This window comes from Megalopta genalis, chromosome 2, assembly GCF_051020955.1.
Source record: "Megalopta genalis isolate 19385.01 chromosome 2, iyMegGena1_principal, whole genome shotgun sequence".
Classification (NCBI taxonomy): Eukaryota; Metazoa; Arthropoda; class Insecta; order Hymenoptera; family Halictidae; genus Megalopta; species Megalopta genalis.
In genome coordinates this window covers 29,666,035-29,681,407 of record NC_135014.1, presented here as the reverse complement: position 1 = coordinate 29,681,407, position 15,373 = coordinate 29,666,035, and the positions used below count along the sequence as shown (strand labels likewise).

Below are 15,373 nucleotides of genomic sequence, written 5' to 3'. Positions count from 1 at the left end.
TTTATATTTCAGCGGAATGCGGAGATTATGTAATAGAAGATTATCCGGATCACACTTACCTATCGACATACAAATTTGTACCTCACCAGGATCAAGAGCTGGAGCGTCGCATCATGGAGAACCACAAGAAACACGCGTAAGGATATAACACCGTTTAATTTCGTTCGGCTAGGGCGAGTCAGTTGCGGATCGAGTTCATTGAAACCTTGTATTGTTCGAATAGAGGCCAATCGCCGGCGGAGGCTGACCTGAATCTCTTGGAGACAGCGCGTCGTTGCGAGCTGTACGGAATGAAAATGCATCCGGCAAAGGTGAGTAATCGCCGGCTCTCCTAATCTTCAGCAATTTCAAACCTGCCTCGTCATCTTGTTCAAGGACCACGAGGGTGTGCCCCTGAATTTGGCGGTGGCGCACATGGGGATTGTGGTCTACCAGCACTTCTCGAAAATTAACACGTTCAGCTGGGCGAAGATCCGCAAGATCAGCTTCAAGAGGAAGCGGTTCTTAATCAAACTCCACCCTGAAGGATACGTAAGTGTATCATGGTCTCGCGAATGTTGCATCCAAAAATGTTGAACGAGACTCGATCGATCATTCTCGATTGCAGGGTTATTACAAAGACACGGTCGAGTTCTTCTTCGAGGGTCGCAACGAGTGCAAGAACTTCTGGAAGAAATGCGTGGAGAACCACGGGTTCTTCCGTTGTTCCGTGGTGAAGCGGGTCGTGCGGCAAAAGACCCGAGTGCTCAGCCGTGGTTCCTCGTTTAGGTACAATTCCTTGTAACGTCCACTGTCTAGGACCGATCGATCAACGCTAGAACTACTGTACACGACACTCCCCAAGTCAATTGTCTCGGTGCTTCTAGCGTTGGATCATGGTAGTCGAGTTGTACGGATTGAATGGACGATTTTCATTTTGATCACCAGGTATAGCGGCAAAACCCAGAAGCAGATCGTCGAGTTCGTGCGCGACAATTACGTGAAGAGGCAAACGTTTCAGAGGTGAGTAGCAGCGGCGCACGATGGGATATGCAGCGTGTCGACACGAGGACCGAACGAGCCTCTTGGGCATATCATACCATAGTAATGCGTAGAGCGTTAGTGCATGCGTACCGTTAATGTACTGTCCCCTCCCCCCCTTTTATAATGCTGGTGTTCATATCTCGTTCGGATACGTGTACACGTAGCATCTTTTTCTCTGGTTCAACGAGCGCAGCACACCGAGAATCCTCTTTACGTGGTTAAGACGGGAGGTGGCACGGTCTTGCTTTAGCCGGGACATTGGTATTTTTTATTTCGTCGTTGCTCCAACGTATTTCCGTAGTGTCAAGCGTGTCTTTATTTTTTCACTTTCACTCTGTCTCTCTCCCTCTCTCATTCTCTTCATCTCTCTCTCTCTTTCTCTCTCTCTCACTCTCTCTCTCTCTCTCTCTCTGTTTCTCTCTTTGTCTCTCTGTACGTACTAGTTCTTCTTGTACTTGACCGTTTGTCAGTGTTGCCTGCTCGGACAGGGGTGGCGGGGAGTCAGGCTCACCATCAGGCACGATAACCCGAATGATCAATGTGTTACCCTCTTTCTCGATAGCGTGATCACTAATTCTCGTCATTGTTATAATCACACAGCCACACACGTACACACGCATCAACACGCGTACATACCTACCCTCTAACGATACGCATACATACATATCGACATACGCACACTGCGAACTATCATGTTTCACTGTACCCGGCAGCTGTATTTTGTTTCTTTTCTGTTCGTTTTTTTCTCTCACCAACAAACGATATATAAATATATTATAGTATATACATATATATTGAATACTCGCGTATGCACATACGTATACATATATGTATACGCATGTATAAAATATATGATATATACATATATAGCGGTAGACTGTTCTCCACGATAGCGACTAGAACGATTACTCTTTCCTCACGACGATCTCGTCCTTGTACATAATACAGTTGACGGACTCGCGCGAGAAAGTATTTGTACGCTCAGGTACAAAATCTCTTAAAGATAGATAGCCATAGTTATTCTATTCCTGAAAAGTCTATCGATGCGCCTCTGGTAGCTAGAGCGTTAGTCTTTTATACACCCGTTTTAATTGTTTCTTTTTTTTTTATTGTTTAAACGAAGATCGGTGCAAGGTATCCTTCTTCTTTTATTTTCCTGAAAAATCTAATTCGAACCTGAATCTATCTTATGCGTTTCCCGGTAGAGCGATTGCGAGAATATCGAACGTACAAATGCTATTCGACCCGCTGCGACAATCGCGCGCGCGCGCGCGCGAAAAACCTGCTCTCGAAGCGGAACGCGTTGATGAAGCCGCGGCTAACGGTGCGTTATCTCAAAGGAACCGTGTCCGTTGTGCGAAAGACGACGTTTGATTATCCGTGAGCCGCATACGATCTACATTTTTATCGTTTTGAGGGCGGGGATCGATCCGCGGAGTAGCATCGACACTTTTCCTCCTTCTTTTTCGCTGTTCTTGTACCGCGGACACTTCGCGGAGATTCGAAGACACATGGGGGACATGCCGCGAACACGTCGAGCGATAGCGAGATACCCGAACCCCTCGCCCTTCTGTCGACTCGAAATTTCAAACCGGAAGCTCGAACCGCGTATACGAAGGTAGAAGTTCCATCTCGGAAGTATTCTCCAACGGCGACAATTCGGTTCGCAAAACCGGGAGGAGAATTCGCGTTCGCGTGTGCTTTTCTTTTATCGTCGGTGGAATCGTTAGCGATGAGAGGCAGCTTTGAAAGAGAATCTCGCAGGGCAAGGGGTTCCGAGAGAGCGAACCCTTGAAACGATATAACGGCGTTGCCACGATGATCGATCCACGCTACCATCTTGAGCGAGCGCGCGCACGCGGGGGGGATGGTGCTAGATCGGCGGAGACGATGATTAGATAAGGAACAACAGACACGAAACAAAAATGACATAAGAAAAGGGAAAAAAAAGGGAACAGGAAATATATAAAGAAAATGAAAACAAAATACAGAGAATCACGTATAAGTTAGTGTTCTGGACAGGCTTGGCAATTTGGTAGCCTAAGTCTGATGCTGAACTTGACTCTCTCTTGCTCGCAGGTCCAATTCGTTCCGGCAGACTAGCGGTGGTAGGGCATTGCAGGGCTTGGAGGGGGGAGGCTATCGTGGGGCCACTCCAAGCAGCTCCCTTATGGGCAGCTCCAGCATCTCTGCCCACCCCCTCCTGCCCCTCGGCGATCCTGGTATGTACACCATGACCGACACCAATCTCCACGAGAGACAATAAGAACAATACTAAGAAAAAGACGGAAAACAAAAGAGGAAACTACGAAGAAACGCTTTCTTTTTTTTGTTCACATCCGAGTTGTTTCCTCCGCCTCTCTCTCTCTCTCTCTCTCTTTCTCTCTCTCTTTCTCTGTCTCTCTTTCTGTCTCTCTCTCTTTCTCCCCTCGAGGAGAGTACACTGTCGGGTCAAAGCGGTTTTGCAACAAAACCAGGCGTAGGCCACACCCACTTTGCTCTGAGAGTACTCTAGACTGGTCTCGAGTGGGCGTGGCTTCGTTGCCCCGGGGGACAGTCTCCGCCCATACCTGTTCTTCTCAATTTGTATAGTTTACGAAATGTTTGACCAATTTGCAGTCTCCAGTTTTATCTTCTTTGAGAGCATCTTTCCTGTTTTGAGATTAAAAGTTAAAAAATGAATGCTTTTCGTTTTCAAATTGCAAATATTTCACCGATTTTCGACTTACACACATACACTAAAAGATTGCCTACAGTGTACTCTAGCCATCGGTTTCTGTCTATTGGTTACTATCACTCTCTCTCTCTCTCTCTCTCTCTCTCTCTCTCTCTCTCTCTCTCTCTCTCTCTCTCTCTCTCTCGTTTATCCCGCGTCTCCAATGTTCTGACAATCCCGTTCTCTCCTCGCTATCTTTTTGTCTCCCCCCCCCTCTCTCTCTCTCTCTCTCTCTTGCTCTTTAGCGTTTTATATTTTCTTTCTTTCCCACGTATCGTACACAAAGCAGCAGTATTATATATATATACATATTGTAAGCGTAGTGAGTAGCTTAGAGCGTAACACGAACTTAGAAAACGCTTGTTCGAAACGATCGATTGACCCTCCGAAGGCGGCTGCTTTTTAAAGACTTCGTCGTGGGCGGCAATGCCGTTGTCGGTAGCATTGTTCTCCGACGAATTTGTCGCTTTAACTCTTTCAGTGCCAACGGGCCGATATATCGGCTTTCGGTACTTAAGCGAAAAATGCCAAGTGACGCAAACGTTCAATTGCGGCATTCTTTGCGTGTAAAGCGCGGTTTGGATTTGGCACCGAAAGGGTTAAGACAGTTTTTGTACCCAGACGTCGTCGCTGGTGGAGGGTTGCTCGGACACCGTTTCTCTTCCCCTTCTTCTCTCTTCTTTTCGAATCCACGAAGTTTTTGCCATGTTGCCTCAAATGAAGAGACGAGCCACCGTCCAATTGTTGTAGGCTGTGATCCTAGGTAAACAGGGTGTTCCAAAACTGTCCGAGCTCATTCTGGAGACACTTTTTATTTCACTAAAATGTCCTCCGCGGTTTCGTCGACGGGTTACTGACGAAAAACACCGAACAATCGGCGAGCAATTATGACCTATGAATTTTGGTGCGCTGGCGAGTTCGACCTTCGATTGATCCGTGTTTTTCGTTAATAAATCGTTATCCAGACTGCGGAGCGTAGTGTGTTCAAATGATCTCAGGAATTACTCGTTTCAATTCAATCGAACATTTTAATTGGACGGCCTGTACTTTCTCGGACTACACCTCGGTCAGTCGAGAACGAAGGGAGAAATAGAGAAAGAGAGAGAGAGAGAGCTAGCGAGAGAGAACGAAACGAGAAAGAATAGGAGGAGAGTGAAAGCCGAAGGGAACGGCGACGAGATCGAGATGATAATTGGTATCGGTTTTCAGCCCTGGAAACCCCAGCTCTGTCTCTGTCATGCGGCTCGATGACACTGGATTCTCCGACGACTGTGACGAGTGTCTCGATGGGAGGGACGATTCACCGTCGCGACGACACAGCTACATCGTTTCGGACGCTTACGTCCATCGACGTCCATTCGCCGGCCACACCCAGCCAGGCACCAGCGCCTCGTCAGCAAACGATGCTTGTTACCAGCCAACAGCGGATCTCATCAGCAGGTCGTATCAGCCCCTCTAACAGCAGTCCCCCTGAATTCCCACCGCCGCGACCCCAGCCCCGACATCCCTGGCAGCGATCGGCGAGCTGCCGCGAGCTGTACGCGTCCAGTTTCGAGGATTCAGGTAGAGCGCGTACGAGGGAGGACGAGAAACCGTCCGCGGACGACTCGGTCCCGTTGCTAGAACCGTTCCGGTTGCCGTCGCAGGGCGAGCTGGACAATCCGGTGACTAGGTACGACGAGAGCAATCGGTCGTACAGCGCCGCCAGCTCGAAACTGCCTTCGCTGGACCACGACTCGGTACCGGACCGCGTCTACAGCAGTTCCTATCCGGGTACCTCGTCGCTGTCCACCGAATCCGGCCACGAGGAGTCCGGCCCCGCGGGAGATTTGTCACACGACGATCTGTCCCACGATTCGTACGAGCTTCTGGAACGCGAGCACGAGTTTGAGTACCCCGAGTCCTACTCCAGCCCTCGGGACGACGAGGACGAGGAGGAGGAGGAGGAGGAGGAGAACGAGAATGCTCGTCCGGGCCGGGACGGGACCGACGAGATCGAGATCGAGCCAGAGCCGATCTCCGATCGGAGCGACGAGGGGATCGAGCGCGAGATGTTCCAAATGGACACCGAGACCGATTCCTTCGTCAAGCACCGGTCGGTCAGGTCCTCGGACAAGCAACACTTCAAATCCGTGCTCGCCGACCTGAAGAACCAGACTCGAACCAAGTCCATCGATCGGTACACACCGGCGGTCGCGAAACTCGACACCGAATTGATCGCCGTCGAGTCGCGGATCCAGCGATCCAGCACACAGATCGAACGGAAGTTCGAGATGCGTCACGCGAATTCCGTCGACCAACAACAACAACAACAAACGGTCGTTCAGCTGCAACCGCAGCCTGCCCAACCGACGCCGCAGCAACAGCAACAAGCGCTTCTCGCGAAGCTGTTGCCGTTGCCGCACCAAGATTCCGCGCGGAAAGACCCGATCGTCTCGCAGATACAAAAGCAAAAGATGTCCGTGCTCAACGAGCTAAAGAACCTCAGGCCGAAGTACCAGCGTATCACTCACGTCGACTCGGAGATATTAAGGGACGAGGGTATCATGCGGCCGAAATCGCGGATCGACGACGACGAAGTCAGCCCGGTCGAAACGAGCGGTAGAGCGAACGCGTCGGACCGCCGGCCGAGAACGGTGCGGGCCCGTAGTATCGCGAGCTTAGAGGATCACGCGGCGTCTTGCGTCCACGTGGACACCGGTAGCCTAGGTAGGGAGCTGAGGAGTAGTCGCGACAGGAAGTTTAGGGAGTCCTCGATCGAGGCTAGGCTGGACGCTACTTTGTCCAGGTTGCAGGAGAAGGATCGCAGGGACCGGGAGGACCGGAAACGGGTGGAGAGGGAGTACTCCAGGGATTACGGGAAAAGGGGGGAGAAGCTTGGAACGGGGGACGCGCGGGAGAGACGGTCGATCGAGCGACTGGACTCGCGGGAGGCTCGCAAAGACCATCATTGTCGCCGATCGGATCGCGGCGCGGATCGGATCGATCCTCGGGAGCTTCGCAGAAGCATCGAGAGGCTGGACTCGCGAGAGAGGAGCTACGAGCGGCTGGACTCGAAGGAGAAGAGCTCGCGGCACGAGCCTAACGAGATGCGCCGCAAGAGCTACGAGCGGCTGGACTCGCAGGGTCTGCGTGGCAGCTCGGAGTACTTGAACAGAAGCCCGAAGGAGCGGAGCAATCATCGGCACGCGGACCGCCGCGAGAGGAGCACGGACCGGTTGGATTCGAGGGAGAAGCGGGCTCTGATCGGCAGGAGCAACACGGTGGACTACAACCAGAGGCACACGTGGGAGCGATTCGAGCCCGGGCACAGGAGCAGCCCCGCAGAAAGGTCCTACGGCAGGGAGCAGCGCGGCCGGAGCGTCGAGAGGCTCGACTCGCAGGAGAGGCCGAGCTTCGACTTCGTTCCGGTGACGATGGAGCGGTTCGAGCCGTACGGAAGCCACGACCGACCTCCGAGGGACCGGAAGAGCCTCGAGAAGCTGGAGTCGCGGGAGCGCAGACACGCGGACAGGATCGAGCAGTGGGAGAGAGGCAGACACGCGGAGAGCGCGAGGTCTGGCAGAAGCCTCGAGTGTCTCGAGCACGAGGTGTACGAGTGGCGGCGTGGCAGCGTCGAGAAGATCGAGCACAAAGAGGCGAGAAAGAGCAAGTCGGCCGGGACCAGGTTCGAGAGGGGCAAGTCGGAGGAGAAGCCGAGGGAGAGGGACGACTGGAGGAGCCTCGAGAAAGCGAGGAAGGACGACGAGAAGCGGGAGAGGGAGCGGCAGGCGAGGCTGTCGCTGGAGTCCAGGACGGACACGGTGATCGGTGTGCCGATGGAGATGGAGAACCTGAAGCCGAAGGCCGTGTTCTCCGAGTACGAGCCGAAGATCGTCGGCGGCGTGGTTCTGGGATTCGACGACACGATCCCCGGCCACACGCCCGTCGAGCGTACCAAAAGCGACCCGAACCCGGCGAGGCAGAGACTGGGCTCGAACAGCAAGCGGCATATCCTGATGCATCAGAAGTCGATCGACCTGACCCCGGCCGACTCGGGCGACGAGGACCCGTTCTCGGACAGCGCGGCGATGCAGAAGGCCAACCAGGAGATACCGTACACGCTGCACAAGCGGCACGTGATGAACGGCACCGCCTCCGACGAGAAGTCCGAGTCCGACAGCGGCAAGACCTCGAAGAAGCCCACGGTGACCAAGGACCTGCCCAAGCTGCCGCTCAAGATGATCGCGGACATCACCTGCTTCGACCTGTCGAAGCTCTCCCCGGTGGAGAAGTCGGCCGCCAAGACGTTGCCGGAGAAACCGAAGGTCACCACGCCCACCAGGCCGAAGTCGATCCTCATCAGCCCGTCCGACAAGCCGAAGAGCATTCTCAGCCCGACGTCGAAGCTGTCGCCGACAGACGCGAAGACCATGGTCTGCAGTTTGTCGCCGACCTCGAGGAGTCCGTCGAAAGCAGGGTCGAAGGCGCCCTCGCCGGATAAACAGTCGCCGAGGTCGGCCTCGTTCGACAGAGGGCGGACCGAGATCGTGATCGAGGACCGGGTCTGCAAGTCGTCCAGCCTCGACAAGCGACCCTCGCCGTCGAAACTGTCGCCGATCGAGCCGAACGTGACCATCGTCTCGGCGATCAAGAAGCGCTCGCCCAAGGTGTCGCCCACCGATCCGGACAAGACGATCGTGTCCGTGATCCAGAAGAAGCGGTCGCCGGACGGCGCCAAGACCACCCTGGCCGGCCAGAGATCTCTGGACTCGAGGTCGAAGCCGCTGAACCTGGCGGACGTGGTCGGCCTCGAGATGAAGATGAAGCTGGAGCGTAAGGCTAAGTCTGAGATCGAGAAGGACAGCTTGAAGACGCCGGACCTCAGTCTCGAGAAGCAGGACAGCATCGAGAAGATCCCTCTGCCGGAGATCCCGTTGCCACCGGTGATCGACAACGAGGTGGCGCCCTTCGAAGCTGTTCCAGCGCCGGTCGTCGAGGACTCTTCGACCAAGCGTCCAGAGGACACCAAGGTCCCGCAGGAGAAACCGGTTCCTCCGCCGGTTCCGACCACGCCGCCGATCATCTCCGAGAAGCCGAAGGTACCTGAGAAGCCGAAGAGTCTCGAGAAGCTCAGCATCCCGGAGAAGACCAAGCGTATTCTGGAGAAGATCGAGTCGAAGAGGACGAGGACCGCTCGACCGAAGATCATCGACACCGGTTTCGACGATTTCGTCGACCCAGTCGCTGATCTACCGTTGGACGAGGTTCCCGTGAAACCGGCGCTGGAGCTGGACAGCCTGAAGGTGCCAGAGTTCGTCCCGTTCGCCTCGAGACCTCACGGCGAGCCTTTGCGCTCCAAGTCTTTGTCGCTTGCCGAGGAGAAGGCGCCGATCGACACGCTGCTTTCGCCGGAGGTTGAGAACAAGCACTTCGTGCCGGACGTGTCGCCGAAGCGGGCCAGGCGTGTCAAGTCGGAGCCGAAGAAGGACTTCAAGAAGCAGTCGAAGTCGTTGGAGGGCGACAAACCGCCGCTGAAGAAGTCCGCGTCGAAGGAGTCGCGCGCGCCGACCGCCAGCACCTCCAAGATCGACAAGTCGAAGCTGAAGCTGGGCGAGATGCCGCAGGAGATCATCATCATCGACTCGACGGACCACCCGACGGTGCCCGAGGTCAGTATCGTGCAGAAGGCCAGGTCGAAGTCCGTCACCAGGTTGACGGAGAAGGCGCACTCGGCCTCCAAAGAAGAGAAGGACGAGGTGCCGAAGAGCGGCCGAGCCAAGTCGGCTTCGGTGGACGACGATCTTATCAAGGTGGTCGCGAAGATGGAGAAGGCTCGGCCGAAGTCGCTGGGGATCTCGAAGTCACTGGGGAGCACCGAGAAGAAGGACTCGACGGAAAAGATATCCCCGAAGAGAACAGTCGCCGCGAAGGCCGCCTCGAAGTCCGCGGACGTGAAATCGCCGTCTTCGAGGGAGCTGCCGAAGCTTCCACGGCCCAAGGCCGACTCTGAAGAGCGGCAGGTGTCACCCTCGGAGACTGTGCGAGCGATTGCTCGCGAACCCGAGCCGAAGCAGGAGCCCGAAGATCAGCCGCAACAACAACTACAACAACAACATGTGGACGCCGGGAAATCCGTGGAGCCGAGCAAGGAGGTAAAAGAAGTGAAGGAGCTAAAGGAAGTGAAAGAGGTGAAGAAAAGCGCCGTTTCTCAGGATCTAACTCAGTCGCCGGTGGTTCTGCGGAGACCGGGTCAAACTCCTGTTCTCTTTGCACGCGCTCGCTTGGGTCTCTCGGAGGGTAGCGGGATCGGCGCGCTGCAGAGGCAAGGTGCGACCCAGTCGCCGACTTCCCAGAGGAGGGCGAAGTCCTTGGACGCCGCGGTGATCGCCGTGCACCGTCTACCGCCGGCGAACGCGTTCTCCAGCAAGGACGACACCGTGGAGGAGGACAAGGAGGAGCAGCCGGAGACCCAGGAGATCAAGGCGCGGCCGACGGAGGCGGTTCTCGTGGTCAGTTCGAAGCCGGCTTCGCTTCAGGTGGAGGCGTCGCCGAACCACAGATCCGACAGCACCGATCACACCACCATCCCGGAGATTTTCACGGACTCTTTGTCCGTCACGGAGACGTCCGCTCAGTACTTGGAGTCGCCGCTCACCGAGTGCAACGAGATCGTCGCGACGGTCGACCTGATCCCGTACGAGAGGGACGTGGCGCACGCGGTGGAACAGGATAAGGAGGACGAAGAAGCGCCGGCGATCAGGCTGGAGACCGTGAAAGTGGACGACGGGACCAGGTTCATCGATCAGAGCTCCGTCGAGTCTGGTGCCGAGCTGGAGGCCGCGCCGGATGCCGTCGCGCAGCCGCAGAACCTCGACGACGACGCGAAGACCTTGGAGGAGACCTCGGCCGAGGCTGTCTGCGTCGTTGTCGCGACCGTCGCAGTCGAGAAAGAAGCGGAACCGGTCGAGGAACACGTCCCGGAGACCGTTCGCGAGGAGGCTAGGCCGGAAAGAGAAGAACTGCCGGACGTGACGGTGACGGTGAGCGCGGCGAGGGACGATGGAGAGACGCGCGAATACACTGGCAGACCGTTGGACCTGGACGACGGCCAGGACATGGTGAAATCCCCGATTCAGATCTCCATCGAGGAGTGCTCGGACGACGAGGGCGGCCGCAGCGAGGAGCAGGACGACGATTATCGAGAGTTGGAGGATCAGGAGGGCGACGACAACCGTCCATTGGACTCGGGCGACACCAGCGAGGACACTCTGGACGCTCTGGACACGCAGATGCGCACCAGAGGCATGGACAGCGAGCCCAGCTCGCCGGACTACGGCGTCGATAGGATGGACGAGAAGACTCTGGTCGAGGTGGAGTTGACGCCCGAGTATCTCGAGGCGAGACGAGGAGAGGACGAGGAGGTTCCCGCGGAGGAGCTGCCGGAGGACGAGCCGGTGGAGCATCAGCAGCCGACGATCGATCGGTTGTCGATCGACAAGAAGTTGAGGCTGAGCAGCGAGCGGTCGAGGAGCGAGGAGACCAACACCTGGACGCCGGACCGGGAGGATCCAGAGTCGAGTTCTTGCTCGATCGCTAGGCCTCTGGGGATCGGGCAGATCCAGCCGATCGTCGATCGCAGGGAGCTGGCCGCTATGAGAGAAGCCCGCAGCGCCGGGTCCCAGGAGGAGGAGAACGGCAGCGTGCAGGGTCCGAGGCCGGAAATGAGTTCCACCTGGAAGTCATTCCCGTTGGAGAGCTCCGGGAGCTCGAGCATAGAAGAGGGCTGGGCGCCGCAGGACGAGAACAACGCCGTTCAGTCGCAGTCCGAGGACAGCAACGGACAGAACGAGGACAGCTTCCAGGAGGACCTGGCGGACTTCCCGGGCACCTTCGTCTACCCGATCGGGCCGGACATCTTGACCAGTTGCGGCACGTTCGCGTTGACCCGCACGCTCTCGAGGATATCGGAGAGGTCGACCACGTCGGAGCAGGACAAGAGCGACCTGGAGGACTCGTTCAAACCCAGCTCCAGGTCGCCGAGCTTGGACGACGAGTCCCTGATGTCCAGCGACCATCAACCGTCCCTCTCCTCCGACCCGCCGTCGGGAACCGCACTGCCGTCCGTCTCGGACGACCGTCGCACCTCGTCGGAGCTGCCCGACATCCCCATCGACGTGCCCGGCGGGAACGGGCAGGAGGAGGACCTCAGGTCGCCCAAGTCCGCTGGCAGGTCGAAGCTGCAGACCCAGAGTTCCGAGGACTGGCCATCCCCGCCGAGTTCGCCGGTGTTCGAGCCGCCGGTGGTCAGCCACGTGGAGACCTTCTACATGGAGATCAAGCCGGAGGAGGCGGTCAAGGTCACCGTGACGGACAGCACCGACACGCCGGGCCGCGTCGACCGCGACAGCGACTCCAGCGACGAGAACCGCACCCTCCACGACGACCTGCACTCGACGTTCCTGGAGGACGGGCAGAGCTCCACCTCCGGGACCACCGTGGACGGCACCGTGAAGGTCGTGGTGAAGCCGAAGTCGAACTCGTACATCACCGGCTCCTCCCACAGCGAGGACACTTCCATGGGGCTGTCGATGTCCGAGTGGTCCAGCTCGAACAACACCGTCCGCCAGTATTGCCAGTACTCCGGCGGCACCAAGTCCGACGACAATTCCCTGGCGGAGCTGGGCGCCTCGATCTCCGACTGGTCCGGCAGCACCACCGTGGTCCAGCAGCAGTACTACTCGTCGGCGATCATCGTCGAGAAGAGCCAGAGCGACACCACCACCTCGGACAAGAGCGTGACCAGCATGCGACCGAACTCCAAGTGCCGAACGGTCGACAGCCCGCCGACCGCGCCGTCTTCGCCGCCTCTGCCACCGCCGCCGCCCCCGGATTCGCCGCCCCTCACCCCACCACCCGGCATCGTACCCGGGCTACTGTTCGGCGAGGACGTCGTGTCGCCGTGCGACGAACGGCGCGCCTCGGACCGGATCACAAGAGACGAGCAGCTGGACGAGGCCAGACGGTTCATCGAGAGCCAGTTCGACGAGCAACGACGCCTGGCGTCCCGTCGCTTCGACGAGGATCAACAGCCACCGGGAAGCGGCGCCAGGGGCTCCTACGTCGACATCTCGCCGCCCAGGATTACCCTGAGGAACGAGTTCGACGAGACGGTGGACGAGGACTTCCGCGCGGTCTTGTCCGACGACGGGGACGCGCCTCCTCTGCCTATCCTCGAGGAGGAGGAGGAGCTTGACGACGAGGACCGGCTCTACGACAACGTGCCCGCGATGAAGTACTCCAGCGGCGACCAAGTGCGCATGGAGGTGGGCAGGGGGGACAGCTCGGAGGACATGCACGAGAAGTACGCGAACCTCGCGGCCTTAGGCTCGCGGAGCCCGAGGGACGACGAGTGGTCGTTCGAGGAGGAGCGCAGGGACCAGCCGGCCCCGCCGCCGCCGCCGCCGCCGCAGCTGTCTCGCAAGGAGAAGACCGTCCATCACGGCTCGGCCTCCAAGTTCGAGAGAGGATTCTCCGAGCCGGCCGAGATGACCAGGTACCACGAGACCAGGTCCACCGAGAGGCCGGTGGTGGTGCCGATCAGGGCGAAGTCGACGCCGTATTACTCGACCACGAGCCTGAGCGGCGAGTCGACCACTTCCAGCCCGCCGATGCCGATCCGAACGCAGATCCGCACCAAGACGATGCCTTTCCCGTCGAGCAGGAGCCCCCAGAGCGAGGGCGACACCTCCTCGAGCATGGACAGCCCCGTGCACACGCCGATCCGCGGCCAGATCACTGTCCGCCGGCGCAGGCGCGAGAACCTGAAGAGGCGGCACCGCGTGGTGGTCGACCTCGAGGTCAAGGACGGCCAGATCGTGTCGAGCACCGACTCGAGCTTCGACGTGGCCAGCCACGACGTCGACGACGACGAGGAGGAGGTCGAGGAGGAGGAGGACGAGTACCTGGAGACGCAGGACGAGCGGGAGGCCCGCCGTCAGCAGCGTTGACCGCTCGACCGGGCAGCTTCTTCATGGCCGGGTCCCTCGATATGGTGACACATGGCTCTCCTGGTTATAATACTCGCTTCCGGTTCCTCGCACTCCGTTTCCCGCGTCGGCGCGCGCTCCGCTCGACTCCGCTTGACGCCGGGCTCGGCCGGAACGCGGTTCGCTCAAGCGAAATTTCTCTTCTGTGGGGCATTTCGTACACGCGTAGTAGACACACGCGCGCATACACACACATAGAAACATAATACACATAACACACACGCGCACACGTATACATATACATATACACACAACTTCCGATCCTCGGAATTGAGCGTAGTCTTCACACTCCTCGCATCGGTGGACCGGGCCCCCCCGTCGCCCGTAACGGGGAGGGGGGCCCGTGAAACGGTGAACAATCTAGTCTAACGTATCTCCCGTTAAGAGTATATAATTATCTACGGTTTGTTACGCGTTTTAGAAACTCGATTTACTTTGATATCGTCGTTGACCGCGTGTAGGAGGTGGTAAATAACGTAAAAAAGAAAAAAGAAGAAAAACTTATAAACGAGAGCCGATGATACGAATCGAACGATGCTACACCACACCTATTAACGATAGTTAGTATGTAATGGATGCGACGAACGGTCGAAGACCGGGACAAAAAACACAGGACGCCGTATAAAATACGCGCCGGCATTCAACGATTGCGAATCGTGCCGGGATTACTGAGAATTAATATATAGGTGACGGGGGCGGGGGTTACCTCGGGGTGGGGTTGGGGGTGCTTTTCATCGTCGGGTGGACGATATTGCGAGATGAAATTGGGATAAACGAGTTGAACGCGCGACGCTGTTCGAGTTTTACGAGAACGACAATCAATTGGTCGGATGTAAGAGAGAGCATCGTCGGGAGTGGGCCCGTTCGGAGGCATGTCTTAAATTGCCTCGTTTCCGTTCGAGAATCGTATCTTCGACGGCCGGTCTTATACAATACGGTCGTAGTTATTTAGGTTCGTGTCTCTCTCGTTTCTAGGAACGAATGGACAAGTTGCTCAACGTAGATATCGTCGACGGGATAAAACGATTCTCGCGTGTACACCCACGCCGTCGTGTCCGCCTCTCTTGGCTCTCGCTTCGCTTCGTTTCGTTAACGTTACGTTTACGTTGCGTTACGTTTCGTCACGTCTCGTCGCGTCTCGTCCCCTGTCGGCGAGAGACGATCTCGACGGGCAAACATCGAACGGATCGGCGAAAACGGTTGCTGCGACCGACGATCCCCCGGGGCCCGGCGAGCTTCTCTCGGGCCTCACTCGGCTAGCGTTTCGCTCGGTTCGGTTCCACGATTACTCGGATCGTTTCGTTTTTCGGTTTCGCCGTTTTGCCGGCCAGTTCGCGGACCAGCGAGTCGGTTATTTTTTCCAACGAAAGCGGGACCGTGCACGAGGTCCCCGCGACAATTCGCTTTTCGCGCGTCCTCGGGGGTAGGAAAGTAGACACATATCAACGACGTCCGCGACTGATCGGAGAAACACTAGGTCGGCCCACGGGTTCGTCTGGATTTATTTGGTACATCCGCTTCTTTGCAGCTTTGTTCGCAATCGATCCAGCAAGACTGCACTTTCTCGCCTCGCATCTTTCAAGCGAAAATTTTTATTACTTTACTA

At 57.0% G+C, this 15,373-nt stretch overlaps 1 protein-coding gene across 10 annotated transcripts in view; it reads left to right on the top strand.

Annotated features, from left to right (window-relative positions):
* Positions 1-15,373, top strand: part of LOC117229909 (FERM, ARHGEF and pleckstrin domain-containing protein 1) — a 39,927-nt gene that overhangs the window by 4,380 nt on the left and 20,174 nt on the right. For 7 of the 10 annotated variants that reach the window (XM_076519006.1, XM_076519004.1, XM_033486838.2 and 4 more), the window contains exons 5-11: positions 13-136; positions 224-311; positions 376-531; positions 608-768; positions 928-1,002; positions 3,103-3,245; positions 4,949-5,179. In XM_076519006.1, coding sequence (XP_076375121.1) covers positions 13-136; positions 224-311; positions 376-531; positions 608-768; positions 928-1,002; positions 3,103-3,245; positions 4,949-5,179 — 978 coding nt within the window. Of the gene's footprint in view, positions 1-12; positions 137-223; positions 312-375; positions 532-607; positions 769-927; positions 1,003-3,102; positions 3,246-4,948; positions 5,662-5,748; positions 13,773-15,373 lie in introns of those variants that run through there. The other 3 variants (XM_076519009.1, XM_076519008.1, XM_076519010.1) reach the window with 2 other exon arrangements.